A 14,762-nucleotide genomic window follows, 5' to 3' on the forward strand; every position below is an offset into this window, starting at 1 on the left:
CCCCTTACTTATAATTCTATAGCCTTTTACTAGTATAGTTACGCCTTAGTATAAAGTTCTATAATATAGTTTATTTACTTCTATATACCTTAGACTTTTACTCTTAATATTAATAGTATATAATCTATACACTAAAGATTATAACTATATAACACTTCTATTAGTAAAAGGCTAGTAGTAAAATACTAACTGTTATTATATATAAACACTACCTCTAGTAGTTATACTACCTATCTACTTAATAATCCTTTAGCATACGCTTATAAGTACTTTTCTAGCGTTTAGTATGTTTACTCTAACTATTTATTTATTTAAGGATAGTATATAGTAAATAGTTAGTAATAAATTACTTTTTTCTTTATAAACTCTTCTTAAAATTAACTTATTATTAACTTATTATAGTTACTAATAATACCTTTAGGGGTACTAAAATAGTATTCTACTTACTTATATAGAATTTAAGCTAATTAGGCTATACTAATAGTTTTTTAGGTTAGTATAAATAGTATAAACTTTATTATATAATATATAATTACTAAAATACTATTATACTTACTACTATTATACTAAAGGCTTAGTAACAGCCCTATAATAAAGTCTATACTAATCTCTTTAAAAAGATAAGCTAGTATTAAGAGCGGTTATAACTTCTTATATAGCTTATGCCTAGAGATTTATATCCCTTAGTAGACCTTATAAGAGCTAATATAGTCTTATACGTCCTCTAAAATTTAAGGCTAATAAAATAACTTTAAAATTAGCTTAGTTATTTTATTTATACCTATATATCTTATTATAAGGTTATTATAGTATAAGTAAATAATTACTAATTATAATAATATCTCTAAAGGGATTATTAGTCTCTTTTTATAGAATAAGGTCCTTTATTTATTTAAGTAGTAACTTTTTTATTCTCTAGCTAATCTATAAGCCCTTACTACCTATTTTTAGTATTCTTAGTTATTAGCCTATAGTCTTCTAACTAATCCTTCTAGGGCGTCTATTAGCTATTAGAGAATTACTGTTTTATATCTTATTAACTTTATAATAACTATATATAGGATATACTATTTTAGTATAATAACCCTAGCTCCTAACGTTTTCTTACCCTTATTAGGGTTTTACTAAGCGTTCTATAATTTTTTTTAGCCTATATAGCTATAAGTTTCTATAGCTATAATAGATATAGGTTTACCTAGGGATTTTATAATCTAACTAAGGCTTTAGGGTAAGAAGTCTTTTTCTTTTAGTATAGCTTTAACAGCCTAAATAAACGCTATACCTATTTTACTATTTCTTTTAAGTAATATAATAGTTTAGTAGGATTTTAGTAATATTTTATTAGCTAGTCTTAATTTCTTTATTAAAGTAAGAAGTATATTATTATATACTACTTCCCCTTTTATATAGTCTAGCCTTTTAGATAGACTATCTGCTAGGTTAGTTACTCCTAAATAGTACTAAATTTTAAAATTAAACGCTAATAGCTTATATACTTATTTAGTAAGCCTTTTATAAAGGTCTTATACTAAGGTGTTAATTACCCCCTTTAGGGCCTAGTAGTCTGTTAGCACTATAAACACCTTAAATAGGCCTTATAAATAGTATACCTAGTGTTTAAGGCTTTTAATAATTATAAGGAGCTTTTACTACCTAGTTACCTATTTTTATTTTATATTAGTTAGCTTCTATAAAAAGTATATAACTAGTTATTAATAACCCTCTAAAAGCTAAGATAAAATACCTAAAATAGCTTTTTAAGATATACTAGTCTTAACCTTTATGTCCTATATAAGGTCCTAGTGTTATAGAATAGTTACTAAATAGAAGGCAACCTTTAGGGCTTTAAAGGCTGTCTACGCTTCTAGAGTCTATTTAAAGGGGCCTTATTTCTTTTTATTCTTACTTCCCTTTAAAAGTAAGGTTATTAAAGCTACTATACCTAAGTATTTTAAAATAAACTTATAATAAAAGTTATAAAATCCTAAAAAGACTTAAACTTCCCTAAAATTAGCTAGTAGCTTCTATTTAGTAATAGCTTATACCTTTTTTTTATCTATTAATATACCCTTAAGTGTAATTATATAGCTAAGGAATTTTATTCTTTATATATAAAAGCTATATTTACTTAATTTTATAAATAGTTACACTTTTTATAGCTTTATAAAGACCTTAAGAAGGTCCTTAGTGTGCTACTCCCTTATGTCTAAGTAGACTATAATATTATCTATATATATAATATAATATATATTAAGTAGTTTACTAAGTGTTTAGTAAATATATACCTAGAACGTTATAGGTATATTTATAAGGCTAAATAGTATAACTATATACTTAAAGTAACTATATTACGTCTAGAATACTATCTTTTAGTAGTCCAAAGCTTTAATATAAATATAGTAATATATATCTTATAAATTAACCTTAAAGATCTACTTAGCTCTATAAAGCCTCTTTAAGAGCTTACTAATAAGAGGTAAAAGGTATCTATTTTTACTATAATCTTATTTAGACCCTAATAGTCTATATAAAGGCGTAAAGTGCTATCTTTCTTTAGAATAAAAAGGATTAGTATACCTGCTTTACTAACTAATAGTTAGATATAACTATTTACTAAGTTCTTAGTAATATATTTATAAAGCTTTTTTAGTTACTTTTAGTTTAAGAGGTAAATAAGTCTATATAAGGGTTTTTTTTTATTATATAAATTAATAGCGTGCTCTACTCTTAGGAGGAGGTTAATTATTTTTACTACCTATTTATTAAACGCTCCTTACTTTAATACTAATTCTAGAGGTAGTAGTAACTTATTATTATAGCTTTTACTTTCTTCCCCTAGAGAAATTATAAAGGGTTTATTTTCTATAGTAATACTATAAATATATACTATATATACCTATTTATAGTTTTCTATAATTTCTTATAAGATTTACTTTAGGTTAGTAATAAATATATAATTATACTTCTATTAGTTTATTTAGGTATTTATAATAATACCTTCTCTTCTTATTAATACTTATAACAAGAGAAGGTCTATAGCGCCTTTTAGCTTTATAACTTTAGTAAAAAGTTACTAAATCTTCTATAGCTAGCCTTTAGAATCTAGTAGAAAAAAGGTTACCTAATATATAGCTATAGGCTTCTTCTTACTTCTATTAAACCTAAAGAGGGTTAGGTATTATATATCTACTTATTATAGGCCTAGTAGCTTAACTAGCTATATACTAATTAAATTAATTTAAAAGTATATATCTATATTAATATCTACTATATACTTAGTATACCTTTATAAAATAATTACTTATCCCCTTATTATTTCTTTAATTAGTATAATAGTTATAAGTATAGTATAATCTAAAGTATTACTTACTTTTATTTTTTTTTTAAATTATTTAGCTTAGTAACCTTATTTTTTACTATAATTACGTTAATAGAGGCTTTTTTAAAATTAAGTTACTAAACTATTAGTATAGCACTATTATTCTATAGGCTTTTATACTTACTTAAGTAATAGCCTAGCTTCCTATAGTTATAATATATAGCTAGTAGTCTTAGCTTTATATATTATAAAGTGCTTACTAATTAGTTACTTCTTTTACTTTAGCCTCTAGATCCTCCCTAAGGTGTAAACCTAGGGCTTTAGCCTAAGGTTAATAGGCCCCTTATATTAGGTTAGGGGGTAGACTTCTAGAAAAAAGGCTATCTTAACTTATATTCTACTTTTTCCTTTAGGTGTTTTTATAAATTATTTTATACTATTTTACTATATAACTTATAATTTAGGTCTTAGTATCTTTTTACTTTTTAAGCTACTATCCTTAGTGTCTTTATCTTAATTTTTTATTAAATTATTTCTTTTTATAACCCTAAGGGCAGCCTAAAGAAGAAGTTATATACTTAGTTATAGCTATCTTTAACTTTATTACCTAATATATAATAAATTATAACTTATTTAGTAAAAAAAGTTATTAGGAAGTCTTTTATTTTTATTTTATTTTAAATAAAGTGTAGTAGTACTCCCTCTCTTATACCTCTAGATTAATATAGGTTTAGTAAATAAACACTAAAAAGTTATTTTAGTATATATTATCTTTTAGGCCTATCTTATAGTTTTACTATTTTATTTAAATTATTAAAGTTACTTTTAATAGTGCTTATATAATATAATAGCTTACTAAAGCTTTTAGTCTTAAGTTATTTACTTCCTTAATAGCTTTTATCTAATTATTTTTTTTTATAGTAGTATAGTTCTTATATAAAACGTAATAATTATAATTAGGTAGTTTTTTATATTCTTTTAGTTAGTCTTTTATTACTAATCTCTTAATAAGGGTATAAATAAGTTCTTAGTTCTACTTATATATTTCTATATTTTACTACTATATCTTAGCTTATTATAGCTAAAACAGCTATATAAGGTCTACTACACTTAGTTCTTATAGGTTTAGTCTTAAGGATATATAATAAGGCCTATTAAGAGGTAATACTAACCTTTTACTATATATTTACCTTTAGGTGTAGCCCCTTAATTCCCTTTATTAAAAAAAGTTTATACCTTAAGCTACTTTACGCTTAGTAATTTTTTACTTATCTTATACTAAGTTATTTAGGTTATTATTATAAAAATATAATATCCTTTATTAGGTAGCTATATTATTTACTTATATAGCTATAGTTTTTTTTATAGATACTTATAGTTTATTTAAGCTTTTATTTTACCTTAATATTACTAATTATTTACTATTAGAATTATAGCCTAATATTTTATTTTATACTAGTCTTCTTAGTCTATAAAGTAAAAAGAATTATAAAGGTATATAGCTAAGTGCCTTAACTAGGAAGGGTATAAAAGGTAGGTCTATTCTATTAACTAGACTTTTTACTAGGGAGTCTAAGATTTTCCCCCTCTAGCCTAGACTAAATAGTAAATAGTTGCTAACGTATTACTAAGGTCCTACTGTAGTTTCTACGCGACCCTTGTCTTAACACCCTTATAGTAATATACTTATAGTATCTAAGTATACTTATTACCTAGTAAATAGTCTACTAGTAATAGTTAACTTCTAGGCTAGCTTTAGTAGGTAAGGACTACTAAAAAAAAGTCCTTATATCTTATTTATAGTCTTATAATAATCTTTTTATTTTCTAAATATTATTAGAGGATAGTATCCTCTTTTTTTCTTATATTTTATTTATATAAGGATTATTATAAAAGTAGTAAGAACTATTAGTAAGAATATTATACCTAGACCTCTAGCTAACCCTATAGTAGTTAAAAATCTACTACTTTAGGTATAATAAGTTAATATATAATAGATAATTAACTACCCCTTAGATCTTTAACTTTCTTAGGGTATTAAAGTGCTTATAGCCTATTTTATATAGATATAAATTAAAGAAAAAAATAATAATAAGGGTGCAATAGTGTGGCAGTTATAAGGGGTAATAATAGGGGTTAAGTGGTGACGTAGTCTATAGTGTGTATGTTTTTTTACGCTCCGCGTGCCTGGGTACTTGTACCAAGGCAGGCACACGTGGAGTACGCTATTACTAATCGTGCGGCAAGCAAGCAGCCTGGATCCTGAAGGAAAGTGCGTTCCTCTGACGTAATCTGTGTGCTTCTTGCAGAAGGAGGGTACAAACAGGTAGGTATTACCTGGTGTTTCTTCTGTGTCTAAAACCTCTCTCGCCATGGTCAATACCATCAACCTCTTATTACCACACGGATCTGTACATCAGTGAGCATTGTCGGCGGCAACCTTTATAAAAATAGTTGCATAATCCCGTGGCGAGCCGAGCGTGTAAATAGTAGGTACTATGTACGTCCAGTCCCCCGTATGTATCACTTGCCGCCGGCGCATATTGTTACACAACGCCTCCTCTCATCACCGCCTTTGAATCTCACCGCCAGACGATCTTTCCAGAAACAGCATCCCAATCACAATGGTAATTGCACAAGGAGCGGGAACACGTCATCCTTGGATGTGAGAAATGACTGCACCGCTTGACTCGCAGACCCCTCACAAACAAATAGGTAGCCATCAGACCCAATCGTTGATTTTCGATGTCAGCAATCCATCTCAGCATACCAGAATCGATCACCTTGGATGGCCTCCACGCTCTCTCTTAATGCTACATTATGACTCCGCCTGTTAGTAGCACGCGACCAGCGCCTGCGCATGCTCCACGCAAGCCACGCCTTATGGAGCTGCGCTCCGCCAACTGCTGCCAATAAACCTGCCCATCATGGGTCGTCGTCCGTGGCCCGAACTCTAGTATAGGTAGGTACGCGCGGTTACGAATGCAGTAGTGGATATCTCCATGCTGGTCACACAGCCATTCCGCTACCCAGCAAGGCCGCTACCTCGGCGCCCTGCATAGATGTGGTCCGCCTTCATCATGTCGAAGAAGCAATAAAAGGGCCGAGCCCCCTTAGCGATGTGATGCCTAAGAGCCAGTCCAGGCGTCTCCGTTCCGACTCAACAAAGGTCGCATTTACCACACGAGTAGTAAGTCCCACCTTTGGAAGCCTCTTTACTGGGATGCAATGACGAAAATACCGGCGTTATATGCGATGTGCTGCACAGTCATCCATTATCGGACAGTCGCAACAAGGCTGGAACCATGTGATACTTTGGCAAGGGACAGCTTGAAGTGATGAAGGGGGGAAACCGCGACTGCGACCGCTTACTCGGGGATCCTGGCAGCAGATCCCAATTGGTGAGCCGGCACGCCGGGTAACGATGTCTTCACAGCCGTCAGCTAAATCAGACGCCAAGCTATGCCTAGCAGAGCGTAGCGCGTTGCCCCTACACTACAAAGAGCACTCAAGTTCTCGACCCACATAGATGTCGTTTTAGCCTTTTCCACTCCCGTCGACCGTGAGCCTGCCTTGCGATGTCTTGGGAGAGAGAGCAAACACCAGAAGTGGGAGGGCTTGGATGGAGGAACGGGTTTGCCTGCCCTGCAATGTCCATCGGCGGTCAATTCGAACTGGGACAAATGGCCGCGGTCTTGCAGGCTCATCCTAAATAGGATAAGATCGCTCCATTACACCCCTCTGAGAGATGCCCAGACCATGTCTGCTGTTCGGTATCGTGGACAAAAGCACTGGAGGAAGTTAGTTCGTCAACACCAGTCGGCATCGTTGGGCTTTCCAAAACGGAATGACTGATGCCGGGAAGATTCCTCTCGTCCACTATGTAGTGTACATATAGCAACCCAGTCTTGGTCCATGTACTTCCGCGAGACCAAACGGTACCTGGCACGCACTGGCTGCTAAATATCAGACTGGATGATGGAGCAGGAAACCGTCGCCCAGGATTGTCGCCCCCTTTGGAACCCAGTTTCACGAGCTGGTTACCTTGGAGAGCCGTCAAAACCCGTCTGTTGTATCCGGCCTTCGAGCCCTCGAGCGACAAATGCTACCTGCCGGACGCATACGCATCAAGGGATCGAATTTAGTACTCGTCTCTTGTATAGGGCGATCCGAGGTTGAGGGTATCTCTGGTCAAGAGTACCCGATGATTTATTTCATCGACAGCAAGATCAGATGCCAGGTACATCGTTGTACAAGCCAGTAACCATCTAGACAGTAGTCTGATCTGGGGAGTGCACGATGCTTCGCGCAGCTTGTTTTTGATTACTGTTCGTCCTTTCGGACTTTCGGAGTCGAAGCGATAACAAGGCGATATGGAAGGCAAAGCAGTCTCTCGCCTAGGTCCTGAGCAAATGGCCGACAGAGTGTGTAACAGATGGGCAGTATTCATCCGGGCGACGATTACGGGGGGACGGGGTCCTCCGAAGAGGAACGACTTGGACTCGATGCCTGCCTCACTGTGTCTAGGACGAATGCTGGTGCACTCTTTTCTTGTCTTGTCTTGCCCCCCCTCTTCACCTCCGTCTCTCAAGATGCAGATTGGACCCTGATGTATCGTCTTGTATCGAAAACGAGGCACGTACCCAAGGCGGTCCCGCTCAAGGTCGCACAGTTACACAGTCTTCTATCGAAACGGCGCTGATCTGCTGCGCGCGGCCTGGCCTAACAGTCCCAACACGGGGCCAAAAGCAAAAACCGCCACATGTTTAGAACAGGGAAAAGGCGTGGCTGCAGAGAGTTTTGCCCCGCTACCAACACCGAAAGAACTAGGTAAGGGCATATGTCGTCCTTCTTCATCAATGTCAGCGGTACATGTAGGTATCTATATGGCTTTATATGCAGTATATAGGTATACATGACTCTGCATCGAGTAGTGTACACCAGTGTTGGGCCCTGTACGCAACATGGCACAGATCTCTTTGCGGCATACACAGACAGTGGTAGACTAGAAAACCGACGAAGGAGTGAGCTGCTGCCTTCTGTGGAAGATTGGGAGAGAATTTGCCCCCCATTGCCCATGTTTCCGACGTGTCTTAGGATCAGCTGCTCTGAATTTTCTACTCTACCCTGATGCGAGAAGGCGTACTCGAGTAGATTACGCGCACGCTTCTGGACACATACGCACAGACACACACACAGGCACCCATTCCGTGCGTCCGGCTGCAGGGGTCGCAGTCCAAGGTCGAAAGTCGAGGGTGCCCCTGGAGCTTTTTCAGCTGGTTGGTTTATGTCCCGTGGTTTCCACAGCGTAGTGTCCGTACCTGAGCCCTTGTTGGCTAGGCCCTGTCGGTTCTCCTCACTAACCTTGCCCGTTTTTTGAAGCCGCTGACCGGGGGGTCCTTGGGGGTCGGAGCTTACACTCTATGTAGAGGAGAGGGGACTGGCTGCATGGTGGGACCAAACCTGACTGGACCTCGTCGCCGCCTCCCGTCCTTCAACAACCTAACGAGCTTGTCATAAAAAGATGTTCGCCTCCTTCGCCAGTCGCGCTGCACTTCATACCCGCCTACCAAACACTTCTTCGCTCTCCTCTTCATCTCAGCCCCTACTACACTATTAGGTGTATTGTCCACATCCTCCCCTCTACGATACCGGGCTCAACGGCCTTCTGCATTTCATTATTATCCGATAACCAGCTAACCCCAAACCCCCGTTCACCGGGCGAGTATCATTACCTTGCCTTTATTTCAACTACGTCAGGATTTGTAGCATTTGTACCAGAGTGCCGCAACGTGCTGTCTCCGCCAACGTCGACCTTAGTTTATCAAATACCACCGCTGTCGCCACCAACGGTCCTACCGTGGAACGGACCGCGCCCTTTCCGCACCACCTGCTTGCACGAAAGGTCCCGACAGCATATCTCAACTTCCCCTTTGCCCCCTCTGTCTCATTCTTATCGTCTGCCATAACCCACTCGTGGCCGCCATAGGCAGTGGATTATCCCTGTCTCGCCCTTACATGTACTGCTCATAGCTGCGTGTACGATACGATTCTGCCCGGCCCCTCACACATAGCCGCTACCCTGAGGCTATAGCTCCGCCCGAACCTCCTACTATACCACCAGTTCACCTTTACAGCATACTGTTTCGTGAGAACGTCCGCCTTTCGCCGGCAAGATAACGCTGGCCTGTGTCTATTGTCAACAACTGGCGCGCGTCAAAAGTGTCAATCCCCGAAGAACGAAGGTTCAGTTCAGGACGATTCTTCTCAAACAATCGTCATCGCCGAGGAAGTAGCCATCTGTTCTACATCACGCAGGACTACAGTTTTTCTAGGCCGCTTACTCAACCGGAACGACAACTTTTGGGCCCTGCGCGTCTAGCTGGTATCCAAACCCCTGGACAAAGCACAGCAGAACGAGTATAATTGCACCTAGCCAGACATATATACTCGAAGCCTTATTCCTGCTGCCACGAGCACAGCAGTTGTTTGCAATGGAGCAGACGTTTATGACGATTCATTCCACGGACCCTAGCGCTGCTATTCTGTTCGTGTCCGACTCAGTATTCGACATACTGGGTTACACCCCTCAGGAGGTGCAAGGGAAGTCATGCTTCGATTTCTTTCACCCCGACGAGGTACCCTTCGCACGCTCTGTTCACAGTCGCGGCGTCCTGCTTGATAAGGCCGCCGTGCTTCATTATGTTCGTATTATGTCACGCGACGGCCAATGGGTGAGCTGCGAGTGTTGCTTCACCGTTGTCCATGACGTTCTGGTCGCTTGCACCAGCATCTATCGGCGCGGCGAAAAGAGCGAAAGTAAGCGACCATTCTTACCCCGTCGACCTGTAGGCCACTTCATACTGACCTAAAACCAGGACGAGCTTCTGAAGCCCCTCAGATCCGGCAACTTTTCTCCAGCTCTCCCCGAGACCCTCGTTACCACATGCTGGAGCATCTGTCACCTAAGTTCAGGATGCCTCCTGTTGAGCGTGAACCTCGCGCAGCCCTTATCCTGAACCGGTTCACCCGCACGCTGACTGTCATGTTTGCAACCAACTCTGTGTCTTCTATTCTCGGCGTCCGGCCAGACCAGATCAAGGACAAGAGCTTTTACGAGTGCATCCAAGAGAATTGTCTGCCGGATGCCATCAGATGCTTGGAGAGTGCGAAGGCCAACGACTCCATTGCGTACCTAAGGTTCTGGTATCGAGACCCGAGGCGGCCAGAGGATTTCGATGGCGGCGATGATGAAGAGCATCAAAGCGGTAACTCGAGTGATTCGGATGGTGGCGGCGTTCAGCTTGACGACCAGCTCGACGGCCACATGGACATCGACGAAGATGGCCCTCAGATCAAGCAGGAACACCAGATTCGGCCTGGTTTGCCATCAAACCACAGCTCCACAGCACACACCGTAACCACAGACGCCTCGGGTTCAAGCAACGGAACGCAGCAGACTGCGGCCACCTCGGCTCCGTCTATCGATGGCGCAGCAGCCCAGCCGTTCCCGCCAGCGGGGCGCCCAAGGAACCGTCGCCAGGAGCCGCCTGCAGCCTTTGAGCTTGAGGCCGTCGTTTCATGCACGTCGGACGGACTCGTTGTCGTGATCCGCAAGGCGCGCCCCCCGATTCCAGCGGCTCATCCACCGCTGGTCGTGCCGACTTATACAAACGGCCTATTTGCCGCGCCTTGGGGCCAACATCCGATCCGGCCTCAAGCCCCGCAGGAGACGCTGCACACGTTCAGGCCTCCCTTCATGCCTCAGTACATGCCTCTGCGTGACAATGTGATGGATGCTGGAAGCTCACATGTCGACCACCTCATGAACTCAATCAGAGATGTTGCTGTTTTCGCATGGGCGCTCGTGGGCATCAATGGCAACCTTGCCACATATACGCGAGGTTTGCCGCGTGACCACGCCCAGCCTGACGGACTGCCTGTATGGGACCCGAGCGCTGGGAGCACCTCGTATCTCGGCCCGGAGAACCAGGCGGTCCGGCGTTGGGCAAACTATGACAAGGAGAAAAGGTTCGGCTCAACATCCTCGTACCAGCAAGCACACCCTCACGGCGCGATGTCACGCCACGAACACGTCCCTCAAAGCGGTATGAACAGCTATATCTACTCGCAGCCGCCGCCGCCCACATGGCCTGGCCTACAACCTGCTTATACGTCCGCTTTCGACCCTTTCACAAACAACAGCCATCGACAAGACTACCGACATCAACAATGTTTGCAGTGTCAACAAGACCGTGCTCACCGTAACCGCCATAGTCATCACCAGCCACACCAACAGCACCATCATCATCATCATCATCATCAACAACAACAACAACAACAACAACAACATCAACAATATCAACAGCAAGCGCATGGCTATGGGCATCAGCCAGCGTTGCAGGGCCCTTCACAGAACGAGATTCCGCCACCGTACAACGGACAAGGACATGTCAACAGACACACTAACGATCATTCCAATGACCGCTCCACCGGACACCCCAGCGGGGATTCTTATGGTCATTCCACTGGTAGCCCAAACCATCCGACCGGCAATAACGAGCCGTCCAGTGGCTACCGCTATCCCTGGCAGTAGTCAAAGAATCCGTGGTGAAGAGAGTGGCTACGGCGTTTGAGATATTGTTCAATTTTTGTTAATATTAGGAGTGGGCGAGGATGTCGGCTTTTCGAGGGGAAGCTTGCATGGTTCTTGGCAGACGGAACAAGGTGAATATACTGACGAACTTGATATCGATGAAGCAGCAGATTATGAGAAACTTGACGTTGGGTGTTCCGCGATTTCCTAGATACAGCGGCAGGAGAAGATATCCGCGAGGCCTCTACTCGCTCGCAAAGGGGACAAAGGCGTTTGGAGGCTTGTAAATAGAGCTTGTAGGTAACTTGACATCAACGTAATGAGCAAAAGCAGCACATCAAGCGCCAAGCCATGAGGACGCGTGATTCAAATCATTTACGTTTGCAAAGAATAAAGTCCGTCGGTTGGACTGTGCCTCGCAGGAGACAGTGCAAGTGACCAAGAGGGCGGTAATCCACAATGAAGAAGGCCAGGCGTTGAGGGGTGTCTACAATATCTAGGTACCTAGGCGCGATGTAGGTAAGTAGGTAATACCAATACCTACAGGTACATTAAACTTCAACTTGTTCTGGAAGGCGCTTGCCACAAGGGAGACCAAGTCGGGAGGGCGGACCACCTTTTTCCGGATCCAGGGAGCTTGGACCATAATACCGTGTAAGAGGAAACCGTGGACCTTCCCACCAGGGAGTCGCAAGCTGCTACGTACGTCAATTTGACATTCTGCCTATCCCATCTTGAGCTCAGAGAACCGCAGGGCCACTAGCAAACCAACAAACCAATCGGTGGCGGCATCGGCTCAACTGCACAATCGTGCAAGACTAATCAACAGGAACGGAGCATCGAGATTGCAGGTGTATCGAAACTACAAGACTTGCAACCATGGCATCTACAAGCAGACGGGACGATTACGCCAACCCTCCCTTGCCCGACGACGACCTGATTGACCCTGATGATGGTAAGGTTCTATGGCTGCCTGCAGGCTGTTGAAGCTCTTGGAGCTAATCGCATATTTACTTACAGCTGATCTTGACGATTTCGATGACCCTCTCGCCAATACATCATCACGTCAACCGCTGACGGGCAACATCGGCTCCGGCTCCTCCTCGTCGCGGCCGCTCAACGAGAACGCGTGGACCTCTAGCATACCTGGTGAAGATCGCGCTGCACCGCAAAACACAATTGACGAGTCGGTATGGGATACACTCCGCCGAGATTTGCTCGCCGTCTGGGCCAAGATGAGGGAGGTCCTGTATCCCAAGTACTTGCTTGGAGGGACCATGTTCGATGCTAACGGCATCCGAGGGGCATATGCAAACATTCGTGGGGCTGGGTTTTCCGGCGCTCGGGAAGAGATCACCGGTCTGGCCAGCCGTTTCATGGATTCGGAGGCGCTTCTGTCGCAGAACAACATGACACCGGGCCTGCGCGACTGGGATCTCTGGGGCCCTCTCATTTTCTGCTTGCTCCTCAGTCTTCTCCTGAGCTTCAACGCACGAGCTGATCAGAAGGACATTGTCTTCAGCGGAGTATTTGCCATGGTCTGGATTGGAGAGGCCGTTGTGACGCTGCAGATCAAGCTGTTGGGAGGCAGCATGTAAGTCAACTTCGTCCGTTGCAAGGGTGGCCTGTCGGTCGTCTCTCTTGTAAGTAAACAGCCGCTGACGAAATACGATAGCTCCTTCGCACAGAGCGTCTGTATCATAGGATACACACTGTTCCCGCTGGTGATCGCGGCGCTTCTCTCGGCCTTTGGCATCCCAACCGTCGCCCGTGTTCCCGTCTATCTGTTCCTCGTCGCGTGGTCTCTGGCCGCAGGCGTGAGTATTCTGGGCGGCAGCGGCGTGGTGAAGAACCGTGTCGGCATCGCAGTGTACCCGCTATTCGTTTTCTACCTCGGTCTGGGCTGCCTCTGCTTCATCAGCTGAGCTATACCTAGATGCAAGAGGAGAGCCAGAGGGAAAGGGTTGCGGGAACGGAGTTGCGCTGCATCTTCTGTGAGGTTGAACGAAGCAAAAACCTAGGGCGCGTACAATATATACTTTAGATATCCACGCCGGTGTACCTGTATGTTTTGGTTGTTTTTAGAGATGATGGCGAGCCAATGAATGCAAACGAGGAGTTTTCTGACTGCAATCTCGGCTGGCTTGAGAGAGAGAGAGAGCCAGCTTGCATTCACCGTGAATCTCTGCCCTCGGAGCGTCTTGCCTACCGGGCAAGGGGAATCTGGCAGGGACAATCATGTTATTTCACTTTCACCTTTGGATGGCCAAACTGGTTGAACACACGCCCATGGGAGGCAAGTACTGGCTCCAAGCGGCGTCAGTAATACCCCGAGAATATCAGAAAAGGCCATGTGCTCATAGCGTGCAGAGAACAATCTCATTTGGTTTCGTCATTGTAGCTTTAGCGACTGACTGCTGCACCTAGTGGTGGGGGAGGGCGGATCGGAATCATGCTTCCCCCGCTGTACCTATAAAATTTAGGTACCTACCTACCTATGTGCTAGGTACCCCTCTAGCTGCGCTGACACCCCGACGGCCCGGGACGCTGGGCATCCATCGACCACGGCGGTCGGTCTACACGTGGCCCCGGGTGGGCCACTGGCAAAATATTCAATCGAACCCGGGTCATTCCCACAAGTCATTTGGTCAGCTTAGCGAAATGCTAATAGGTGGCCCAGTCCTACTCTGGCAAAGTGCGCTAATGCACGCTGCCTATAACCCAATGGAATCCGCTCTCTACACTACAGCTACCTGACTTTAGGTAGGAACTGAAGGATGTCCTGTCGTCTTATGCGGGCCAGGGCGCACTCAACAACGATTGGACCGATTACCCGTCAACTCCAAT

At 42.7% G+C, this 14,762-nt stretch overlaps 2 protein-coding genes across 2 annotated transcripts; both read left to right on the forward strand.

Annotated features, from left to right (window-relative positions):
* Positions 1 to 9,813: 9,813 nt before the first annotated feature.
* GLRG_02718 (uncharacterized protein) lies at positions 9,814 to 11,915 on the forward strand (the record flags this gene model as incomplete). Its single annotated transcript, XM_008093403.1, has 2 exons — positions 9,814 to 10,138; positions 10,198 to 11,915. 2 exons carry the CDS (start codon positions 9,814 to 9,816, stop codon positions 11,913 to 11,915), a joined length of 2,043 nt encoding a protein of 680 aa, XP_008091594.1.
* An 879-nt stretch (positions 11,916 to 12,794) lies between these two features.
* GLRG_02719 (Yip1 domain-containing protein) lies at positions 12,795 to 13,840 on the forward strand (the record flags this gene model as incomplete). Its single annotated transcript, XM_008093404.1, has 3 exons — positions 12,795 to 12,870; positions 12,936 to 13,509; positions 13,591 to 13,840. The coding sequence occupies 3 exons, from the start codon at positions 12,795 to 12,797 to the stop codon at positions 13,838 to 13,840; spliced, it is 900 nt and encodes a 299-aa protein (XP_008091595.1).
* Between the last annotated feature and the right edge of the window lie 922 nt (positions 13,841 to 14,762).

The sequence above is a fragment of the Colletotrichum graminicola genome, assembly GCF_000149035.1.
Source record: "Colletotrichum graminicola M1.001 genomic scaffold supercont1.8, whole genome shotgun sequence".
In the NCBI taxonomy this organism is placed as follows: domain Eukaryota; kingdom Fungi; phylum Ascomycota; class Sordariomycetes; order Glomerellales; family Glomerellaceae; genus Colletotrichum; species Colletotrichum graminicola.